At 41.4% G+C, this 20,830-nt stretch overlaps 1 protein-coding gene across 7 annotated transcripts in view; it reads right to left on the bottom strand.

Moving 5' to 3' along the window:
- slit1a (slit homolog 1a (Drosophila)) overlaps window positions 1-20,830 on the bottom strand; it is a 132,035-nt gene that overhangs the window by 30,673 nt on the left and 80,532 nt on the right. For 4 of the 7 annotated variants that reach the window (XM_077582292.1, XM_077582295.1, XM_077582296.1 and 1 more), the window contains exons 9-20: window positions 17,952-18,099; window positions 11,581-11,652; window positions 8,879-8,950; window positions 8,699-8,770; window positions 8,343-8,486; window positions 7,193-7,356; window positions 5,803-5,826; window positions 3,436-3,580; window positions 2,455-2,529; window positions 2,235-2,378; window positions 1,807-1,950; window positions 1,571-1,737 (exon numbers count right to left, since the gene is read on the bottom strand). In XM_077582292.1, coding sequence (XP_077438418.1) covers window positions 1,571-1,737; window positions 1,807-1,950; window positions 2,235-2,378; window positions 2,455-2,529; window positions 3,436-3,580; window positions 5,803-5,826; window positions 7,193-7,356; window positions 8,343-8,486; window positions 8,699-8,770; window positions 8,879-8,950; window positions 11,581-11,652; window positions 17,952-18,099 — 1,371 coding nt within the window. The remainder of the gene's footprint in view (window positions 1-1,570; window positions 1,738-1,806; window positions 1,951-2,234; window positions 2,379-2,454; window positions 2,530-3,435; window positions 3,581-5,802; window positions 5,827-7,192; window positions 7,357-8,342; window positions 8,487-8,698; window positions 8,771-8,878; window positions 8,951-11,580; window positions 11,653-17,951; window positions 18,100-20,830) is intronic. The other 3 variants (XM_077582294.1, XM_077582297.1, XM_077582300.1) reach the window with 1 other exon arrangement.

Below are 20,830 nucleotides of genomic sequence, written 5' to 3'. Positions count from 1 at the left end.
GTGCCGTGGGATGACAAAGAGTGTGGGAGCGATGTCGATTACAGCCTGGATCGGAGCTGTCAGAGTGGCGAGAGAAAGTGTTGAAAGAATGAAAAGTTTAAAAGCGAGACAAAGCACAAATAGCACAATCTCTCAAAGTGACAGCGGGCTATTGAGACAAAGAAAAGATAGGAAGTCTAGCGGGAAAGAGATAAAGGAGCCCGAGTAATATAATATTGACCAGACTGGACAAAGAATGGAAGCTGGCCTGAGGCCTGGAGACAAGTCTAACATTAATTCAGCTGCAAATAAGCTGACTGGTCAATAAGGCAAACCGCTCAATAGCTCCACTCAGCCTGACATCGACAAGCAGCTTAGGAATTGCTGAGCTGCAATCTATTCCGTAAATAAAGAGCGGGACAAAAGCACTCATTATTGCAAATGATCACTGGCAGTTTACACGGCTCTCACTTATAATTTAAAATGTTGAAAAGCTGCAGGATAACTTTGAAAACGTTTGCAAAACTGACTTTTCATTACCTAAAGACTGGCATGAGGACTAAAGACTGGCATGAGGCCCTATCATAAATGTAAATCTGTTTCTTTGAGGATTACGTCCACCAGTGAAGAAATAATGGCTCTTTTTTAATAATGCTCCAGTGTTAGTTCCAAAAGCTTTACGTACTTAACAACTCTTAACGGGTTTTAGCGAAAGTCAATGATGGTGTTAGAGAAATTGAAAATAATGCTCCAGTCATTCTCATGCTCCAACCCTCCGGTTTCTCAGGAACAGCAATAATGTTCCCGGGTCAATTTGACCAAGGCTATATTTAATGATAAAAAGTGCATCCCAACAAACATTATTAACCACTTCATTGCAACTATTTCAAATGAACCATTTTAACAAGTTTCATCATTAAATACTATAATTTGTAGTTCTTTAACTTTGAAATATGTCAGTTTGACCCAGACAATGTGAAGTGTTCTAATAATGAATTATAGCTCATTAATTTTTTTTAATGCAAATGTGTTTTTTTTCCAATGCAAAAGGAACCATTTTAATTGTCTGTTTCATTGCGAAAAAGTCTAATTTTAAAATGGGTCAATTTGACCCGGGCTATGAAATATCCCAAAAGCCTTCCCGATAAACATTAAACATTTAATTGAAAAATCATTTTAATTGAAACGTTGCCTAGCAAAACACTATTAATATAATTTTCAATGTTAAAATGGGTCAATTTGACCCATTTCAACATTCCAAAAGCATACCGAAAAATATTGAACTGAAAATGTCAAAATGAACAATTTTAATTGTCTGTTGATAAGACCTAGCAATAATACACAATATTATACTATGGGTCAATGTATAACATTTCAAAATCAACATAAACATTGTTATAGCTTGTTTTCATTGCGCATTTGGCGAAATAAACCATTTTTTATAGTCTATCCATGAGAATGTTGGGTCAGTTTGACCTGCTATATGTTCCAAATATCAAAAAAAAAAAAATTATTGTCTGTTTCTTCCTTAAAATTGAAAGTGGGTCATTTTGACCCACAACATAACAGGAGGGTTAAGGACATATTGTACCTTCCTCACAGCGGAAATCAGGCAGTGCTACATCCTGCAGCGGGATCTCCTTGAGGAAGGCCGGACGCTGGCAGCGAGGGTTCCCCGTGACGATCTTCCTGCTCCTCAGCCAGTCTCCCAGCCAGGACAGCCGACAGTCACAGTTGAAAGAGTTGGCCAGAAGGTTTCTGTCAGATGGATAGCGCGTAAGGAGGCGTGGAAAAGGGCAATGTATGAGGGTGAAAGTGAGGACTCACAGGGTGGAGAGGGTCTGCAGGGTATCGAAGGCTCCAGGGGTGATGGTGGTCAACTGGTTGTCGTAGAGAGACAGCAGACGCACGTTGTGGAGGCCGGTGAAGCTGTCGTTGTGGATACAGCTGATCTTGTTGTTCCTCAGCATCCTGTGGTGAAAAAAACAGAGCATGAGAAGAAATATCTTGGAAATGTAATGCAGTGTTCCTTCGCTCTATGGCGGTTCAGTTTGCGTGTTTGCTATATTACAGATTTTTCCAAGCTCCTTTTAAGGTTTTCTGTGTAAGTGACAAATTAACAGCTTAAAGCAAGCACGCTTGACTTCTTATTTGGAGAAATGTCTGACCAAGTGAGTGAGAACAAGAAAAAAAAATACAGTACCTGTATCTACATTTTGTATTTTCGGATACAATAAATGTCCTACGTGACTTACAGCATGCGCAGCCCCTCCAGGCCACGGAACATCTCGCTCCGGACCGTGTCGATCTGATTGGCTGTGAGGTGAAGCTCGCTGATGGACGAGGCGCCCTCGAACGCGCCATCCTCAACCTCTGTGATTTTGTTATTGCTGAGGTTGCTGTAGAGAGCAAACAGAGGATTAGGAAATCCTGAAGCTACAGTGAAAGTCACCAAGTCAAATTATACAGTCTTACATTTTCTTGAGCTGGGTAAGACTCTTGAACACTCCGGTGGCCTCCAGAGTGGTGATGTCATTGTTGTTGAGGCGCCTGGACACAAAGATCAAAATTACTTATTAAATGTTTCTATGCTTATGGTTGGATATTTTCGTTTTTGTAATAGTACAATTTTAACACAAAATAGAGGAATAATATATACATTTTTGGAGTAATTTTCCTATTTTCAAACTCTACAAACAGTTGGGTAAAAACAATAACCAAATTGGGTCAAGAACGAACCGTCCCAAATGTTTGAGTTGTTAAATAAATAACCTGCAAAGCCACTAAATTATGGTTAATTTTGTGACTTATTCATTTGACCCAATCTTTTGGGTTAATTGAATGACCAGATTTAATTTGGTCAATAATAAATCGACCCAAGTGTTTGAGTTATTTAACCCAAAATGTTGGGTCAAATTAAATTAATAACCCACAAAACAACCCAGCATACAGTTTGTTTTGTGGGTTATTCATTTGACCCAACTTTTTGGGTTAAATGAATAACCCGATTGAATTGGGTAAAAAATTAACCAACCCAACTTTTTGAATTAATCCTAAAAGTTTGGGTCAAATTCAATTATTAACCCACAAAGTAACCAATTTTTGGGGTTATTTTATATCTTGTTTGACCTAACATTTCGGGTTATTTAAATAACCCAATTGAATTTGGACAAAATCAACCAACCCGACTTTATATGTTATTTAACCCAAAAAGTTGGGTCAAATCAAATTAATAATCCACAAATAACCATATATTTTTTTTTAGGGTTAATCATTTGACACAACTTTTTGGCTAAACTGTAACTGTAAACCCAAAATGTTGGGTCGGTCCCTTTTTGGCATAATTTGAGTTATTTTTGACCCAACTGTTTTTAGAGTGTAAGTTGTTGTCATTTTTGCCCACACAAAAATGTCACTTGTACCATGCAATCTACACGTGTTAAACAAATTGCTTACAGCTCAGTGGTGGATGATGGGATGTGCTCAGGGATCTTGGTGAGCTTCAAGTTGGAGCAGTCCACTACGTTGGACTCGCAGCGGCATTTGGGAGGACACACCGGATCGCTGTTGCAGGCGTTATTCAGCCGGGCGTCCTCGGCACCTGACACGAGGAAGGAAACGCGAGCCGTCACGAAGGGAAGCAATGACATCAGCCCTTTTCACGACACCAGCTTTCCCACAACGCCGCGAGTCACGCATCCCCATCTTTTCAGCGGTTTGTGCCGAACTTGCTGGTGAACTTAAGTGCCTGCAGTAGAAGCTCCTCTGCCATTCATAGGTGGGGCACATGAATGAGCGGCTTATTTTAGAGAGGTGAGCAGTGGGCCGAAAAGGAACGGTAAGCCAGGGAGACCGAGATAAGGACGGCAAAGAGGATTGGGGCAGTCAGCTTCAGTGAAGCAGAGGACCCAGGAGGTCTTGGCCAGTCAGGTGGAGACGGATGAAAGGTGAGAGGTATGGCGAGACATTCGTCCTGATCAGACGTGTGAGTACTTTTGCCATCTCAGGTCCTGATAGAGGACAAGCACGGAGGAGGCAGGTTGGCGGGGGATTGCGAGACGTTTCCCTGCACTTCCTCTCTGTCTATGAATAGACATTACGTGCCAAAAAGTGCGCTGCCAGATACATCGTGACTGCTTAATAATGGAACAGCTGCGGGAGCCACTTAGAATTGTGTGTGTCTGTCAGTGTGTGTGTGTGTGTGTGTGTGTGCATATGTTCCATTTAGAGGGAACAGCCCAGTGTTTTCTGTTAGAATAACATTTTATGTCCCTTTCCCCTCTTGCATGCTTCACAGCGGTGCACCTCTCCGCCTCTGTGAAGTTTGCACATTACGTCACCAGGACACCGGGGGCCACCCAGACCACACTCACCAGCAGGAAAACCTCAACCAAGAAGCAAAAGGGGGAACTTAAAGTCGAGCAGCAAAAATGTGTCCAACTCACGGGACGTCATCTGAAGCCATTGCGTAACCGCAGAGCTTCATTGTTGACTTTATTAGAGATTGAAGAGTGGATGGCATTTGCAGAAATAACTTCCTTTGGACGCAGTAAAACAGCTCATTAAGGAACGTTCTTCGGCCAGACAACAGGAAAAAGCATTTCCTGACAGAGAGGAAGTAATGAAAGGCCGAGCGCGCTCATAGCTTTGATCGCCACGACGGCAAGTAGCGCCTGAGGGACATTCGTGAGTCATCATCATTAGTATCGATAAGTACACAGTGGCCTCACTTTTACTGCATGGAACCTCAAGAGGACCAAATACTTCATATGGGAGTTTTACTTTTGAGAATGGCACATCTTTAATTTACTGCATCTTCATCCTGTGTGGAAAAAAGTATTGGGACAAAATGCTGCGTGGAGAGGAAGTTGTCTGTGGGAATTATTGTTCATTCATTTGGATATTTGTTAGATGGCCTGGCTCACTATCTTTAGGTCTTTCAGGTTCATCCAAATCAAACTCATCTGATCACATGCAGTCATGCTGGAAAAGTAAAGGTTTTTCCTCAAACTATTCCAACAGAGCTGGAAACATGGACTTGTGTAAAATGTTGAGGAAAGATGAAGAATTAAGATACAAGGGATCTAAAGGGTTTACACCAGCTTTTCTCAATTATTGTTTTTGTAATGCCCCGCTCAAGAAGTAGAAAATATATTGGGTCTCCCCCCCTACTCTCTGCTGTGACTTTAAATAATATCACTTCTCCCAAAAAACTGTAAAAACATCATTGCAGAGGAATTAATACTCCTTGCACATTCTCTGACAACGAACACGCCACTGTAGTGGATGTGCCATTATTTTAATAATACCAAATAATACCCAAAAAAATTGCACCTCACCCCTTTATTTGAGAAACTGGTTCACTCCAAAAGAAGAAGTGTGTCCCAGTACTTTTGTCCATGTAGTATTTTATACAGTAGATACAATCAAATTTAGCTTTCATCTGCCTTGTCTCTAAGGCAGCATTATCACAATTTAAGATACAAATGCATATTAATTTACACATACGCAAGTCAAGACGGTGAATCACGGTATCACTGATCCTCTGAGTTATTTGCTTGGAAGTTCCCTTACTGAGAGGTCCGGAAACATCCGGCGATATGAATCGCAATCCCCGATGGGCTTAATTATCTTTAGCATTTACCGATAGTGAGGACGCATGTTCCCTCCCTCACTGAGAGACTTTATGCCAAAGCAAATAGTCTCTTTCCCTTCCGACTGCATAGAAAAAGGCTCACACATTTATCATATTAAAACACGCTCAAAGGTACTGAGGATGAAGAGTCAAAGCAAGGAGCAAGACAATGGTAGCCATGAACTCACCTGGGATGAAGTACTGTTCCTTGGCTGTGATGGAGAAAAGACAAAGGGACGGATGTCAGTGGGTGCTCGAAAAGCATACTGGGGCCCCCTCTATGCTTCGACACAGTCATATATAATACAAAGTTTATATATGACGCAATGTACGTGACAACTGACTACAGTATGAAGATTTCTGTGGTGATGACAAGGATAAAGCAAGCAAGAACAGGACAATACAAACTGAAGGTATAACAAGGTACAAGAACAGTCTAAGGGCATATGTTGGCATGATGAATGAACATGTACAGAAAGTGACATCATGTGGAAATGGATAATGCTTCTTTGTCCATACTTTTGTTTGGTCAGAAACGGATTGAGGATAACATCTTTTACATGGACAATAGTATTGAGATGAGTCCCCTCCAAAAGTATTGGAACGACAAGGTCAAATTAATTTGTTTTGGTTGTATACTGAAGACATCTGGGTTTCAGATCAAAAGATGAATATGGGAAAAACAAGTTTGTATTTCATGGTGTTTACTGTACATCTAGAAGTGTTAAACAACTAATTTTGTTTAAAGAAATACATTTTTTAAGTGAGCAAAAGTATTGGAACAAACATTATTAAATTAACTTAAAGTGACCAACATTTAATAATTGGTGGCATAAGCCTTACTTGCAATAAGTGCATCAAGCTTGCAACCCTGTGACTTCACCAGACTGTTGACTTATTGGTAATAACTTTTCCAGGTCTTTACAGCAGCCTCTTTCAGTTCTTGTTTGTTTGTGGGGGGTTCTCCCTTCAGTCACCTCTTCAGGAGGTAAATTGCAGGGCTGCAGGCTCTATTGGATTAAGGACCTAAAGACCTTGCATTTAACCTCCTGGAATTCTCAACTTTTGTCTGATATTCATGCTTTGATCTGAAATCAAAACGTTTTCAGCATACAACAAAAACAAATGAATTGGCCTTGCTGTTCCAATACTTTTGAAAGGAACTGTATCATTAACAGAATTTATGATGGAATAGAATTACGCTATGATCCCAGAAATGTATTGATAAGATGAAGAATTACATTTGAGGAACTAAGGATCTAAACCCCTAATTGATTAATGTATTGATTAAAAGTTGCGTTTCAGTACTTTTGTCCATGTTTTGTCTTCCCTCCCGAAGAGTACCCAGAATTTATATAATGTAAGGTAAGATAAAAAATGAAGTTGCTGGAGCAGCGAAGGGGTCTAACCCAATCCCTGACTGATTGATGAAATTAATACTTCTGTCAACATGTAGTGAAAATTGGCCATATGGATGTAAAACGCCCTTTTAAGAGTGATTGGGGAAACAAGGCAACAGATAAGAGAGAAGTCAAATCGAGAGCCAAAAAAAGAGGCATTTGGAGACCGTCAGCTTACCGGAGCAGCGGAATTTCTTGCTCTTGATCTGTCCGATGCGTTTGTTGGCCAGCCGACGGGGGCTGGCGCAGCGGGCGCCGCTCGTCTCGATGGGGTTGGAGCGCAGGTAGTCGGCCAGCCACTTCAAGTTACAGTCACAAATGAAAGGATTCTGGGCCAGGTGACTGCAGGGAGAAGACAAACGCAGTTCAATTTCTTGTTAGAAAGTGCTTTGCTATGTCTTTGCTGGGGAACTGAATGCCGCAGCCGAATGATGTGGTGACGAGAGGCTTGTCACAGCAGGGGTGTCAAACTTGTTTTCATCCCGAGCCAAATAATTCTTATGGTTGCCCTCAAGGGGCTGCTTATAACGGTGAAACCACATAAATGTATAATCGCTACAGTACACCAAAAATCGCGGCTCAGTTTATACGCTTAAGTACTTACGCTTAAGTTCACATTCGATACCGGAGTGTTTCCCTTTTATTCAGCCAAGACACGTATTTCATATTAAAACAAATCTCATCAACCACCAAACAAAACTGTCACAAAAATGATACACAGGTCAATTATGTGCTTTCTGACCTTTTATGGAAGAGCAATTCATTGTTTGTTACTCTAGATTGCTGGCAAAAATAGGTGATGAAAAATATGTAATTTGGAGTAAATAAAAAATAATTTCATGACCATTGAAGTAAAACTGAATTGTTTTCTGCAACACACCTAATGAGCTCTAATACACACTGTTGAGGAACAGGCTTGGGGAGTAGTGGAATACATGTACTGAATCGAGTTTGACACCCTGAGCCCAAAGTGTCTTTTTATCATCAATCCCTGGGAAAAGGTGTAATGTATTTTTGCACACTTGGATTATGTTTCCAATGAGCAGCATTTTTCAGGATGAACTGGCAGAAGCGCTTTTGAGAACGTTCTTTTGTATTTTTGTGGCAAAATCAAAAAGGAAGAAAATTCCACAGTGGAGGTGGAAGCTGTTTGCTTTTCATTTTTTTCTGCAGAAGTCTGTGTGGGATTTTGAGGATGATAGATTTACCATACTTTCTAACACTTAATTCCATTTTGTGCTATTCCAAAACCTACAGCGACAAAAATTCTACATGGGCTCATTGTTTTAAGGTGTCTATGTGTGCATATCAACACGTGTTTCACTCACAGGGTCTGTATAGCTCGCAGTGAAGCAAAAGTGCCCTTGGCCAGAATTTGGATCTTGTTGTCGTACAGCGACAGCAGTGAGAGGTTCTGCAGGTCCTGGAAGGTGTTGGCACGGACGCAGTGAATCTTGTTGGCGTTCAGCAAACTGTGAGACGACGATGTGAAAGATGAGAAGAAAGGAGGGGAGGGAATCGAGCTTGTCAGACTTTATTTATTTATTCATTCATTATGCATTCCAGCTGGAAAACGACACACAGGTACAAAGTTTACTCAAAGTTTCGGACTTTTTCCCTGAGCGGGAGTAAAATCATTCTGTCTGCCTAGTTTGTGTGTGTGTGTGTGTGTGTGTGTTCTTACAGCAGTTGCAGGGCATAGAGGCCATCAAAGACACCCTTGGGCAGGTCGGTGATCTTATTTCCATACAAAACCCTGGGAGATCACATCACAGGCATTATTTAAACACGGAAAAATGACAAGCCAGATGAAAATTTATGCTGGCGCACGTGCACAAACACGGCCTCTGGATGGAACCCTTACAGCGAGTTGAGGGAGCGCAGGCCCTGGAAGGCGTCTGGAGCTATCTCCGAGATCTGGTTGTTGCTCAGGTCTCTGTTGGTAAAGAACATCAGTCAGTCAGGAAGACACAATGGTTGGTGTCATCTCAGAGTCACCCTTGTCAAGTAACACCTGGCACATCAAAAGAGGAGGTTGTAAATATAATCACAAAACTTCAGTCCATATTTGAAGGACAAATCAAATAAAATCTGTGTTTCCTTTCCACATTTACTTGTATAATTTTTGGCCTGTGTTGGCATTAAGGTGTTACGAAAGTTTTGCAGAGATGAGAGTATACTTTGATACTTTACTTGAGTAGTTTTTCAGTACTTTTTACTTTCCTAAGTATTTATTTTTTAGAATACTTTTTAATTTTATCTGTTACATTTTAACATGAGTAGCTGTACTTTTCACTTGATACGTTTTCAAAACAAGGTCGTTACATAGCAAGTCAGTCAATTGGCCAATGCATCCCCATTTTTGCCCAATTCTAATATCTTTCAAAATGATATAGGAGGAACATACGGTAAAAATACTTTCACTCATCATTTCAGAGCCTGTGCTTTTATACTTTTAATTGAGTAATTATTTGGGTGAGTACCAAAATTGTTTTATACACAAGTAATTATATTTTTACTCAAGTAGAGACTGTAAATACTTTTCCCATCTCTGTACAAAAGCAGAACAATTACACTGACACTTCTAATGCAGCAATAGCATATAAGGCATTATTAATCAAATATTGATAATATACATGTAATGTTACAATGTCAGTAACACAAGCTGCATTGAATACAGCTAGCTAGCTAACAGCTATTTACTTGTCTTATTTTGGGCTTGTGTTGGGAGTAAGCTGTTACAAAAGCAACACAATTACATTAACTGACACTTTTTGTTCTAATGCAGCAAAAGCCATGCCAAAATTCAATGGAGAGTAGACCTTTCTTTTGTTAAAAACTATTGTAATCTGTTTTAGCATTGTTGTCATTCTTGGAATGTTACAGGCATTGTGGTGAAACTAACTTAGAAGTAATGTAACACGTTATGATTCAAAAACAATATTATTGCACACTCCTGCTGAGTTATTAAACATCCTGTACATGACTGACATACAGTAGACTGCTTCTGAACATTACAGTTGTTAATAGGATCCACAGGCTCCTTCCCACAGGATAACCACTAATCCTGTGTGTCTGTGAATGCAACGTTCGTAGAGGGAGGGAGAGGGAGGGAGAAAGGGAGGGAGGGAGAGAGAGACAAAGAGAGACAGAGAGAGAAATTGCAGTCCACTCAGCTTCTGTTGAAGAAATATCTTCATGTGGTAAAGAAGTGGCTTAGGTTCACATTTGGGGGGTTAAAGTTAAATAGGTGGCCATTCGTCTAGTTGCTCTGGTCTTGGAAATTTCAGTTAGAGCAGAGGAGCCAACATCTGCTCTGGAAATGTGTCAGACCCTACTTTTTAAATTGGGACAAGGTGAAAGATGTGCATAAGTGTGTGTGTTTGTGTTATTTCCTGGCATAAGACAATAGACAGAGTCAAGAAGAGGTATAACACCATAAATACACTAGAGACACCTCCAGTATATACTGTATATATACTATAAGACTATATTTAACTTGTATAAATCATATCTCCATATTTTATCCACATCCTAGGAGAGACATAACAAAGACATCTGCAGATGCTATCCCATGAAGGTTGCAACATATGATGTATAGGTGCTGTCTAAATCGTGCGTATACTGAGGGAGTCCATGGAGGGCATGCGGCCAGCTGAATCAACGCAAGCGCGGAGCATCAACATAGACATACCGCAAGGCACAGTTGATGCTAAATGCAGAATCAGCAGCGGGTTGTGTCTGTTTGGCAAGACCACATGGAAGAAGCTAAACGTCTTTTTGCTGATTGTATACAGTAAATGTTACTCTGCTTCTCTATAAGGAACTGTAGTTATACACATAAAAAAACAACTCCAGATTTACAATAAAAGATACATGGGGACATTGAATGGGCAGTCATTTAATAAAGAGAACAGAGTGGTTTCACTTTACCCAACCATGTCCAGTTCAGTCCACTTGAGTTTTCTGAATAAAATGTTTGTTTTTGCCCCAAAACAAAGGCAGACCTTTTTTCTCCTGCTCCAGTCTGCTGGCCTTAGAAAAGGAATGGTTGGATACAGAGAGGCAGCCTTAAAGCTGGGCATACAAACTCCCTGACCTTCCGCTCTTCTCCGCTTCACTTGCAGCTATGTCGGTCAGGCCCGCTGGCGTTACGGACTGCGGCTGACTGACGGGACAGCTCAACTACCGGTCTGTCGCTGTTCTCACTCCCGCCCGACAGCCAAGCCTCAGCCGATTTGTTCCAGCACACTCTCAGTGCCCTTCGTCGTGCCGACCGGCCACAGTTTATGTTTTGCCCACGCAAGGCGCAACACTCCCCACAAGGGGCCGGAGTGGCACTCGCCAGGGGAATACCAGCCAACAGCTTCGTAAAGATGAGAGCTGTTATTATGACTGTGTAGCATCTGAACGGCTGCTGCACGCCGCTCTGACTCTGAGAATGTGTTCTCTGGGCGCAGACAAAATAAATGATTCGTGTTCTGTTGGCAACGGACAGAAAAGACAGCCTGCCTGCAGCCTCTTGATGTCCGTCCTGCATGAGTGTAAGCGTGTTGGTGTACTTACATCCTGCGCAGTTTCTTGTAGGGAGAGAAGGCTCCTGTAGGAACTGCCTTAATCCCATTCTGCTCCAGACGTCTAGGGAGGAAAGAAGACACAACTAGTAAACCAAAAACCAAAACTACTTTTTCACATCTGAACTATGAGAGGTGGGTAAGTCGTATATGTAAGTCTCAAGTCACAAGTTACTGTTGCAAAAATCAAGCAGGTCACGTCTCCACTAAAATTCAAGCAAGACAACTTGGGGAAAGTAAGTCATAATTAATTCAAGCAGTCTTGTTCAGTCATATATGCACAATATTCATGTAGTTTTTCAATGGTCTCAAACCAGTGTCTGTATTTTCTAGTACTTCACTGTCTTCTCAAACTGAACGCATAGCCGACATGCAGCTTGGTTAAGGCTTGACCAAATATTGGTGAGCCAAGCTGTGAAGTTCCCTGTCTTTGTGGGTTTTATAGTGTCTAGCTAGCATAGCTAGGCAAAGGCTCGTAAAAATACACGGACTGAGAAGGACCCAGCTCGATGGACGTAAACTTGCTTCCTTTGCCGTTGTGTAGCTTTGACCTGTCCTGACCTGGCACCTTTCTATCTATCTGCACTCTGGCACATTTGTCCAGTTGAAACCAGTTGTGAACATCAGGTCACACATTTTCACATGGGCATGAGCTGTCTCCCGTGTGGGTGGGCGGACAAGACAGTGTAAGAGTAGAGACTATTTTGAATAGATTAGACCTTCTTACGCATATGTGTCTTTCTGGCATCCAGTAAATAGTTCAATTGAGAATATGCAGTCTCCTGGTTATTATTCGTATAGCGAGCATCAAAGATAAACGAACCAGGGTAAGTTCCCATCTGAACTTTACAGTTACTTGTCTTTGATTTGCAAACCTTCCATACTGCTGTTATATTGTCACTATGGGTGTAACAAAACCGGTGTGAACTCAAGTGCATCGAAACCGAATCGAATCGTTCCACTTAAAAATATACCAAATTGTCAATTATTGGAGAGATGTATCTTAGAAGGAAACAGCACTTTTGCAGTACTGACAAGTTCAACATAGCCTCTCAAATTGAGCTGTACCAAATCGAATCAAATCACAATCTCACTGAATCAAACCAAATCAAATCGTTTCACTTCCGAATGGAACTGCCCATTAATTGTATCAAAAACCATCTTAAATAATCTTTTGTGGAAAGATGCACACGCCCAATTGTTAACGATTTTATCAGCAGCATAATCCAGTCCCAAGTCCTAAAATTGGCGACTTAAGTCTGACTTGAGTCATGTCATGTGACTTGAGTCCTCCACTTCTGTGGGATTGGTCTGATTATGTTGGGGGAGATCTATTCTCCAGCTGTAATAGGTGCAGGCATGTTGGAGTCATAACATCCTGAAACCCAATAAACATTGTGAATTCTAGTATTCCGCGGAACAGGATCTGCGAAGGCCTTCAAATTACCGTCATATTTCTTCTTGATGAAAGAGTTTCCAGCACTTATAATCTCATATGAAAACCCTGACAACAATAACGACCCCAGTGAGGTGAAACCCGAGTCATTTTCAGGAAAGTTGGTCAAGATTTCGCCACGCAGACAATGAAAACATTAGCTCGGTCATTTGGAGGCCTAATCAGTGTCAGATGGTCGCAAGGGAGCAGGCAGCACCAGAGGCCATTAGTGTGGGTGTGCATGTCCAGCGCGTTTCAAGCCCCTACTTGAGTTGGTCCCAGAGCAATTCCCCCCGGTGTGACTGGCAGAGGGCTGTTTATCTGCAGGTCAGTTGACAGCTTTTAAAAGTCTCCTTAACAAGGCTTAGCGGGGCCCGTCTGGAGCCACCTGGGGTTCTGTCTGGTCGTCCAGCCACCGAGAAGCCCGCTGCACAAGAGCAAAAGCAAGGCCAGCGCTATGGATGCTAAGATAGTGAAGATCGTTAAAAGCTATTTGTCACCACAAGGAAATGGGGATCATTTAAAACCTGCAAATTATTGATGATAGTTGTAACCACAACCTCTTAAATGAGGGGCTTGCTCTCAGAGCGAGAACATTTCCACACGATTTAATCATTCAATTACAGACATTTATGATTTATTACATGCCTTTGAGGGCTTGCGTTGCTATGTTTATGGGCCGAGTGTTTTTGCGAAACATAAACCGCTGCTGCACAACTTCAGAAAATGTTCAATCTGGAGTCTGCCCCCCTCAGAGCAAGGCGTCCGTCCTCCACATATGGGGCGATATAGCGGCGCAATTGACATTCTTGGGATGGCAGTGATTCCAGACCACAGATTCCTGCGGTGGCCGTGCTCTCGCGGTCTGTTTTAGTCTGCTTGTCCCGATGTGTCTGTGATTTCGCCGCAAAGTGACGGCGCTGCGGTTCCTTCGCCCTCACAAAGCGGCCGAGTGCCGGGCCAATGTGGCTTTTGTGTTTTTTCTTAGCAACAAGCTCGTTTCGCTGCTCTGACACAGTCACCAAGTGTGCCTCAAGTTTTTTTTCCTTGTCACTCCTTACAGATCAATACGTGCAAGTCACTAAATCCCCCAATCAGCAGAGGAGTTGCAGCAACTGATAGAGAAAACCAAACAATCCCTCAGTGCTGCCTTCAATCAATGCTTGCCATCCAATCTGTCAGTCTGTCCGCTTATGTGCGTGTGTGTTTGCAGGCCAGTGTCAACACAATCAATGCTTTTGATCCTTTTCATTAAAGTCCGAGCATGGCTTTCATTAGGGGGGATATAGCATTTTCTTTACGAGTTTGAAAGTCACGGCAGGGGAAAGGCAAGGGGGAGTTCAATCATGGCCGAACGTGGTGCATAATAATCTGATGTGGTTGGTGTTTGGGCTGACTGGAGTTGTTCTCCCAAGAAACCAGCTCACATCCCCACAGCTATAAACACCGCCATTCATTAGGGGAGAGCAGGGCATAGGTTCTGTAGTTTTTTCTTCTTCTTCACATAATGAATGTGTGTGTGTATATGAGTGCCTCATTAACAAGGCATCGGGCAAGCCTTGATACACAGCGGTGTGCCTTTCCTGTAATTGAAACTGATTTTATAATGAACTTCAAGCACAGATCAAACCCGCTGCACCAAATTACTGCGCCCCCAATCACAGCTCACCCTTCCCCTTTTTTCTCTCTCGTTCTTCATTGTCAATCTGTATGGTTCTGCGGTGATTTGGCAAACTGAAAAGTACAGTAAAGAAGGAGAGGAAGAGGTAAGGCATCGCTGGGAACGATCGAATGGGGATGATGTAGGAGCGTTTTTCACCAATGGTCTTGTAAAAGATGAATCAGAGTTTATTGGAGGGGCCGTGGTTTAGTACCAATTAGATGTGAAGGGTAGGGAGACCTTTTAAAATGTCTTGATCTGCTATGCGGACAACTCTAGTGTGCATGGGGAAAGCTAGCATTCAGATGTCTCTGTTCTCCATTACGGGGAATGTTGGGGCTTATGAATGTCAAATTGAAGATGTTTTAGGAGCTCTTTTTAAAGCCACTTCAATCAAATGTATGACGTTTTGAGCATATTTCAAGCAGGTAACTAAGTCTTTTAAAAAGCATACCTGAAAGTAGTTGCCCACAATACACCACCAAGTGATTACTGATAGTTCAACATATTGTAAACTAACTAATGCAAAATCCTCAGTAGGGTTGGTGTGTCTTATTCTGTAATTACATTGGTTTGACAATTTTTGTGTGAAAAATGTGGAATTCTTCAAATAAAAGTTGATTTGGAGGTGATTCTTAAAGTTTGAATTTCTACAGTGAATCTGGAATTATCTTGTGGCAATGTGGAATTCTTTAAAAACAATAATTTTCTGAAATTAGAATAGTTCATTCAGTTGAGAAGTGATGAATTTGAGGTGATTTTAAAATGATCTCCATTAAGCTTAATGAGGTTTTTTTTCTTGTGGAAAATGTCTAATTGTGGGGAAAAGCAATTATGAAGCAAAGTGAATATATGTGTGAAAGTTGTTCATTGTTGAAGAAAACATACTACTAGTACTTGTATTGTATCTGTTGCATTGGCCAGAATTTTGAATTATTGCCATTTTTAAGGAAAAGCAATAAAATAAAAATAACTTAATTTGGGAAAACCAAATGTAAGGATGTGCAGCCAGCCAGCATTAGTGCAGCAACTTGTCCTCAAAGACAGTTTGCACTAGGAGACCCTTCCTTATTAGAATGTTGTAACGGGCTGCCATAGCCTGAACAAAATGGAGAAGTCAAACAATGAAAAGTTATGCCAATGCCATGAGAAGACTTTGTGGGTGGTCATGCGAGTGTGAACTACACGTCCAAATTAGGAAATCCAGCACACCAGCGGACAAGAAATGGGTCAGGGTTGTTGGGGGCTTCCATGCTTGCCGGGTATTTATAAACAGACCCCATAGGGAAGAGGAGACCTAGAAATTTGCTATGTCGCCTTTGCATTGCGGATGTCGGCTTCCCCTCTATTCATAAATCACTGAGTTTCATGAGGATTTCACAAATGGGTATTAACCCCCACAATAAAGAGCAAAACCACTACCTTGAAAACTTAAATCCCGCATTCCCGAGAATTACAGAGGCAGTAGCACGCGGGCTGTAAATAGTTAATGCTCAGACAGATGTGGACGGACCGATAAACTAGCAAAGTGTTTGCCTGCGCTTCACAGCCATCTGAGCTGATAAGAGCACAAAGTCTCCGCCTTTGCTGCGTCTTGTCCAAGTGTAAATGGACACGTATCTTTGTTTGCAGCAGGTGATGCATGGCGAGAAACAGCAGAGAAAAAACAATATGCGTACATTATAGATGTGTGTTTTAAATCATTCCAAGCTTTCAAGTGCACATGTAAGCATGCATAAAGAAGTGCATGCATGTCTTTATTGTGCACATGGCAACACATGCCCTGCATCGCTATGCTTCAGTGCACATAGAGCCGCAGCTTTCTTTACGCTGGAATCCATCACTTTGTTCAAGTCAAGAGAAACTCCCAAGGAATAATATAAACAACATCACTTTTCTGGGGTGCACATGATTAATTCAGTACAGATAATGTAGAATTCCATATTTATTTATGTCGCATTCTTGTTTTTCTCACTGGACTGTTTACACCACAAGCTTTGGCTGAGACTGTGGTACAGACTGCAGGCAGTGAGGGTGACCATGACCTTTCAAAAATGGACCTATGGTGTTTTTGGTTTGGTTAAGTTTGGGCACAAAAAAAACCAAATTGTTATTGCAGTAAATGTCATAACTGTCTTAAATCAAATACCTTTCAGCAAGGTTGGTAACTGGATGTGGACGAACTGGCTACTGTATGTCAGTGCTTTTGACAGCCTTAAAGAGGAAGTCAACCCAAAACAATAACCTGTTCTATGCAGCCCCACTGGTCTAAATATGGTATTCTGGTTAATATTGCGTTAGTTGAAAATGAGTTAAGCGACCAATCACGACCAATCACAGCTCACCTGTTTTCTGAAGATGAGCTGTGATTGGTTGTTACCTGAGACCTGAGTAACATTGATGTCATCTTCAGTCGACAGCAAGTGGCAAAATGGCCGCCCCCTGAGATGGATAAAGATTTTCCGGCATAATTTATATTCCACAAATGTAATATTAATCAGAACGTCGTGTTTAGATTAGTGAGGTCACATATAACATATTATTGTCAAGAAATGTTTGAAAGAGGAAGTCAACCCAAAATTTGTTCTACGCAGCGGCACTAGTCTAAACACGACATTTTGATTAATGTTGTGTTTGTCCAATATGAGTTATGAAGCAAAATCCACCCGTTTTTATCCATCTCGGGGGCGGCCATTTTGCCACTTTCTGCTAACTGAAAATGACATCAGAGTCACTTAGGCAACAAGCAATCACTGCTCACCTGTTTTCTGAAGCTAAAACATGATTGGTTGTTGGACCAGGATGTACCTTATTGATCCAGCTCACCTTCAATTTAGCTTCCAATGTAAAGTTGTCAACCTACTCTGTCCCCATTTGAATTCAGTAAATATTATGTAAAGAGATATACTTTGATCTTGTAATGCAAATGATAATGTTTTCGTGCCAGGTTATAGCATTATTAGTGTGAAATGTCCAGCACGCTGCCCATTCCATTCAGCAATATAGTGTCCTTTAAACCTCATGAGATGTTTATTTATAAAACATTATTCACCGTCAAAAATAAACGTAACACTAAACAAACTGGAACCTTGAGTGACATACTTTATTAATTACTTACTGGTGTTGACTCGGATTTTCAGCTTTATTTATTGTTGGTATATTATCAATATTGTGCTGAGCAGCAAGGACAGGAAAAGTGGTTTGCAATAAAATTCTGTGTTTGGTATCTTAAAGATGGATCTCAATGGTTTAGTTTGGTGATGCTTACATTTCGGCCATGCTGTCTGGCAGGTTGGCTGGGATGTCAGTCAGCCCTTTTCCTCTACAGTCCACGATGTTGTTGCTGCATGTACACATGGCAGGACAGGAACCTCCACCTGTGTTGCACGGTTGTGGACTTGAGGAATCCTGATGACCTGGAAACAAAAGAAGTTAAGTATAAAGCTGCAGGATTGGAAAGCCACACTTGTCAGTGTGCGCCTTGTGAACTAAATAGCAGATGAACACTTATGACATTGAGAACAAGAAATAAACTTGACGTTATGCTAAAGTTGTACATCCTTGAGAATCAATGAACAAGAAACTGGGTTATCTGTCAAAGGGAAGGCGCCGCGTGATGTGAGCAAGCAAGACATGAATAATATAATTGCGCAGATGACTGAAGGCCTCCAATAATACGCATTGATCTCTCCTCAAATGTTCCTCATGAGTCGGCTCTCCCTGGTGGATGGCGTAGGTGCGCATTCAGTAACACTAGCCCCCCACCAACACTGTCACTCTTTTATTTAACACTTCAACTTTTCAATTTGCATACAGAGTACATCAAGCCATCACGCGGTCTCCTGGTACCTGTTCAAATAGCTGCCAGTGAAGCGTTGAAGAGCTGGCGCCTCCACCGCTGCTACAGCTGCGTGTGAGTGTGCGTAAACGAGTACAAGATGTGTGGATGTAAGCCTAACCCAGATAGAATGAATAAAACAGACTTTTAAATGGGCTCATTTACACAGCATTACTAATCTGGGTTTCAAACGATTAATATTTCATCATCTTACGATCTCTCAGATAGTGGGGTGACATGTTACTAACTGAAAGCGAAGGGTGGTGGAAGTTAAAGACATAGAACTAGCGCTCTACTGTCGTTAAAGAATATTAAACTGGAGTTTATCCATCCATCAAATTGCTTAAGTGTATTGATTGGTGCTGCTCTTTTGGTTAGCAATGGATTTCCAGTGGACTGTCGTTTTAAGAAATATGAATAATTCAGTACCACTTTTTTCCAGACCCATACCAGTACTAGCACTCAATTCTTGAGTAAGCACCGATACCTAATACCAATACCACCTTTGATACATAAAATTATGTCAGATCATGTTAAAGGAAGACCTATATATCTCAATATAGCATTTTTCCTTAAAATTGCTTGAACATATGGCCATTTTCGTCACTCTTTTTCCATTTCTTCATAAAATACTTTGTATAGAACACACAAGATGAATTTGAATGAATGAATGGATGAATTAATAAATAAATAAATAAATAAATAATCTAGTGGCCCAAAAACTTACTATTTCTAGCTTTGAAGACTGTTTGGACCACTATTGCAGCTAACTTTTAGTGGCAGCTATTGTCTAGAAGCCATAAATGACAAAAACGGAGTTAGCCGGTTTTCTGTTGAAATTCAAGTATAGCGTGGTGAAGTTCTTCCCAATATTTACATGTGTCATTTATAAAATGGTTACAATTTTCACATAGTTCTACTCATGCATCCCGTTAAATTGTGTACCCAAAATTGTGGCCAGTGTGAGACTGGAGAATGAGGTAAACAGGACAACGAACACTGTGTTGACACGGATTCAACACAGGCTGATCTGAGGCCGTGTGATCTCGGCATGTCGGAGGCTTGACAGATCTGGGATCAGGTGTAGGCCAGAGCAGAACTCCCATCTGATGGAACACGCCACATTTGACAGGCCTGGGATCAGGGAGAGTGCAAAGCGCAGCTGGAGCAGCGTGAGCAATGACAGCTCCCTGACAGGTAGACTTGAAGCGAAGCTTTTTGATGTCATCGTGCGCTCGCACAAGGTCTGTTTTCCCCATTCGAGACTTTTCCCGGCCACCGTATTCCAGTTCCAGCTCCTGTGTGTTATTTGCACACACGCTCACACACACATGCTCCACTACAGCTCCCATTTGCATTGCCGGTTGTTTTTAGATTGAAACTTGCTCCTGTCATCATCCAAACGATAATATTATCACTGGCTACAAGCCATTCGTCTTCTATGAAATTCACTTTGAGTTCTCACATTCATTTATCAATTTATGTGATTTATTACATTCCCCATGTACTCCATACTGGACAATATATCCTCAATTTGATTATTGTTTCTTATGGAAAAGCCATTATCTTTTTTGTCAAGTAACCCGCTATGATCCCACATGATTTTCAACTTTGTTTTCACTGATTGTAAAACTGTGCTGAATTTACAGTAGATTGAGAAAATTGAAGTTGTGCCGTACACATAATTTACAGCTTCTTATTATTATAATTTTTTTTAAGAATGTGGAGCTGAAACAGATTTTGTATTGATTGACTGTTTGTTTTATGGCAAAAATCCTTTTTATTTTTAAACTGAAAATGAGACACAGATTTGAATATATAAAACACATCAAAGGACAACTCAAATGATAAGTGTGAAGTAGTAAAATTGACACTCATTATGCACAACATTGGAAGGCCTTTCCAGCTGAAAGGGAATGACGACATGTCGGAAAGGCGCGGCCAAACCAAAAACATGCGCGCCCTGATTCTTCCATCTTTTTTTACTTCGTCTCCATCCTCCTTTCTCCTCAACTCTGCGCCACCCTGCCCCAAATCCCCCGCAGGTGGCCTGGCCTGGTCACAGCGCGCGCACACACACGCACACACACACACGCACACACACACACACACACACACACACACACACACACACACACACACATTGCTGCACATGAAAATACAAAAAATATGTGGCGTGGGCGTGTTCGTGTGCGTGAATGCCAGCAAGCAAGTCGCCTAATGAGTCCTTCACAGGGAGTTCAACTTGTGGTCAATTGTTCATTCACGTATTTTGTATACTGTAATTTCAGGACTCTACCGTCCGTATA

The sequence above is a fragment of the Vanacampus margaritifer genome, chromosome 12, assembly GCF_051991255.1.
Source record: "Vanacampus margaritifer isolate UIUO_Vmar chromosome 12, RoL_Vmar_1.0, whole genome shotgun sequence".
In the NCBI taxonomy this organism is placed as follows: Eukaryota; Metazoa; Chordata; class Actinopteri; order Syngnathiformes; family Syngnathidae; genus Vanacampus; species Vanacampus margaritifer.
Note: the sequence above shows the minus strand (reverse complement) of the source record. Positions and strands in the feature narration are given on the sequence as shown.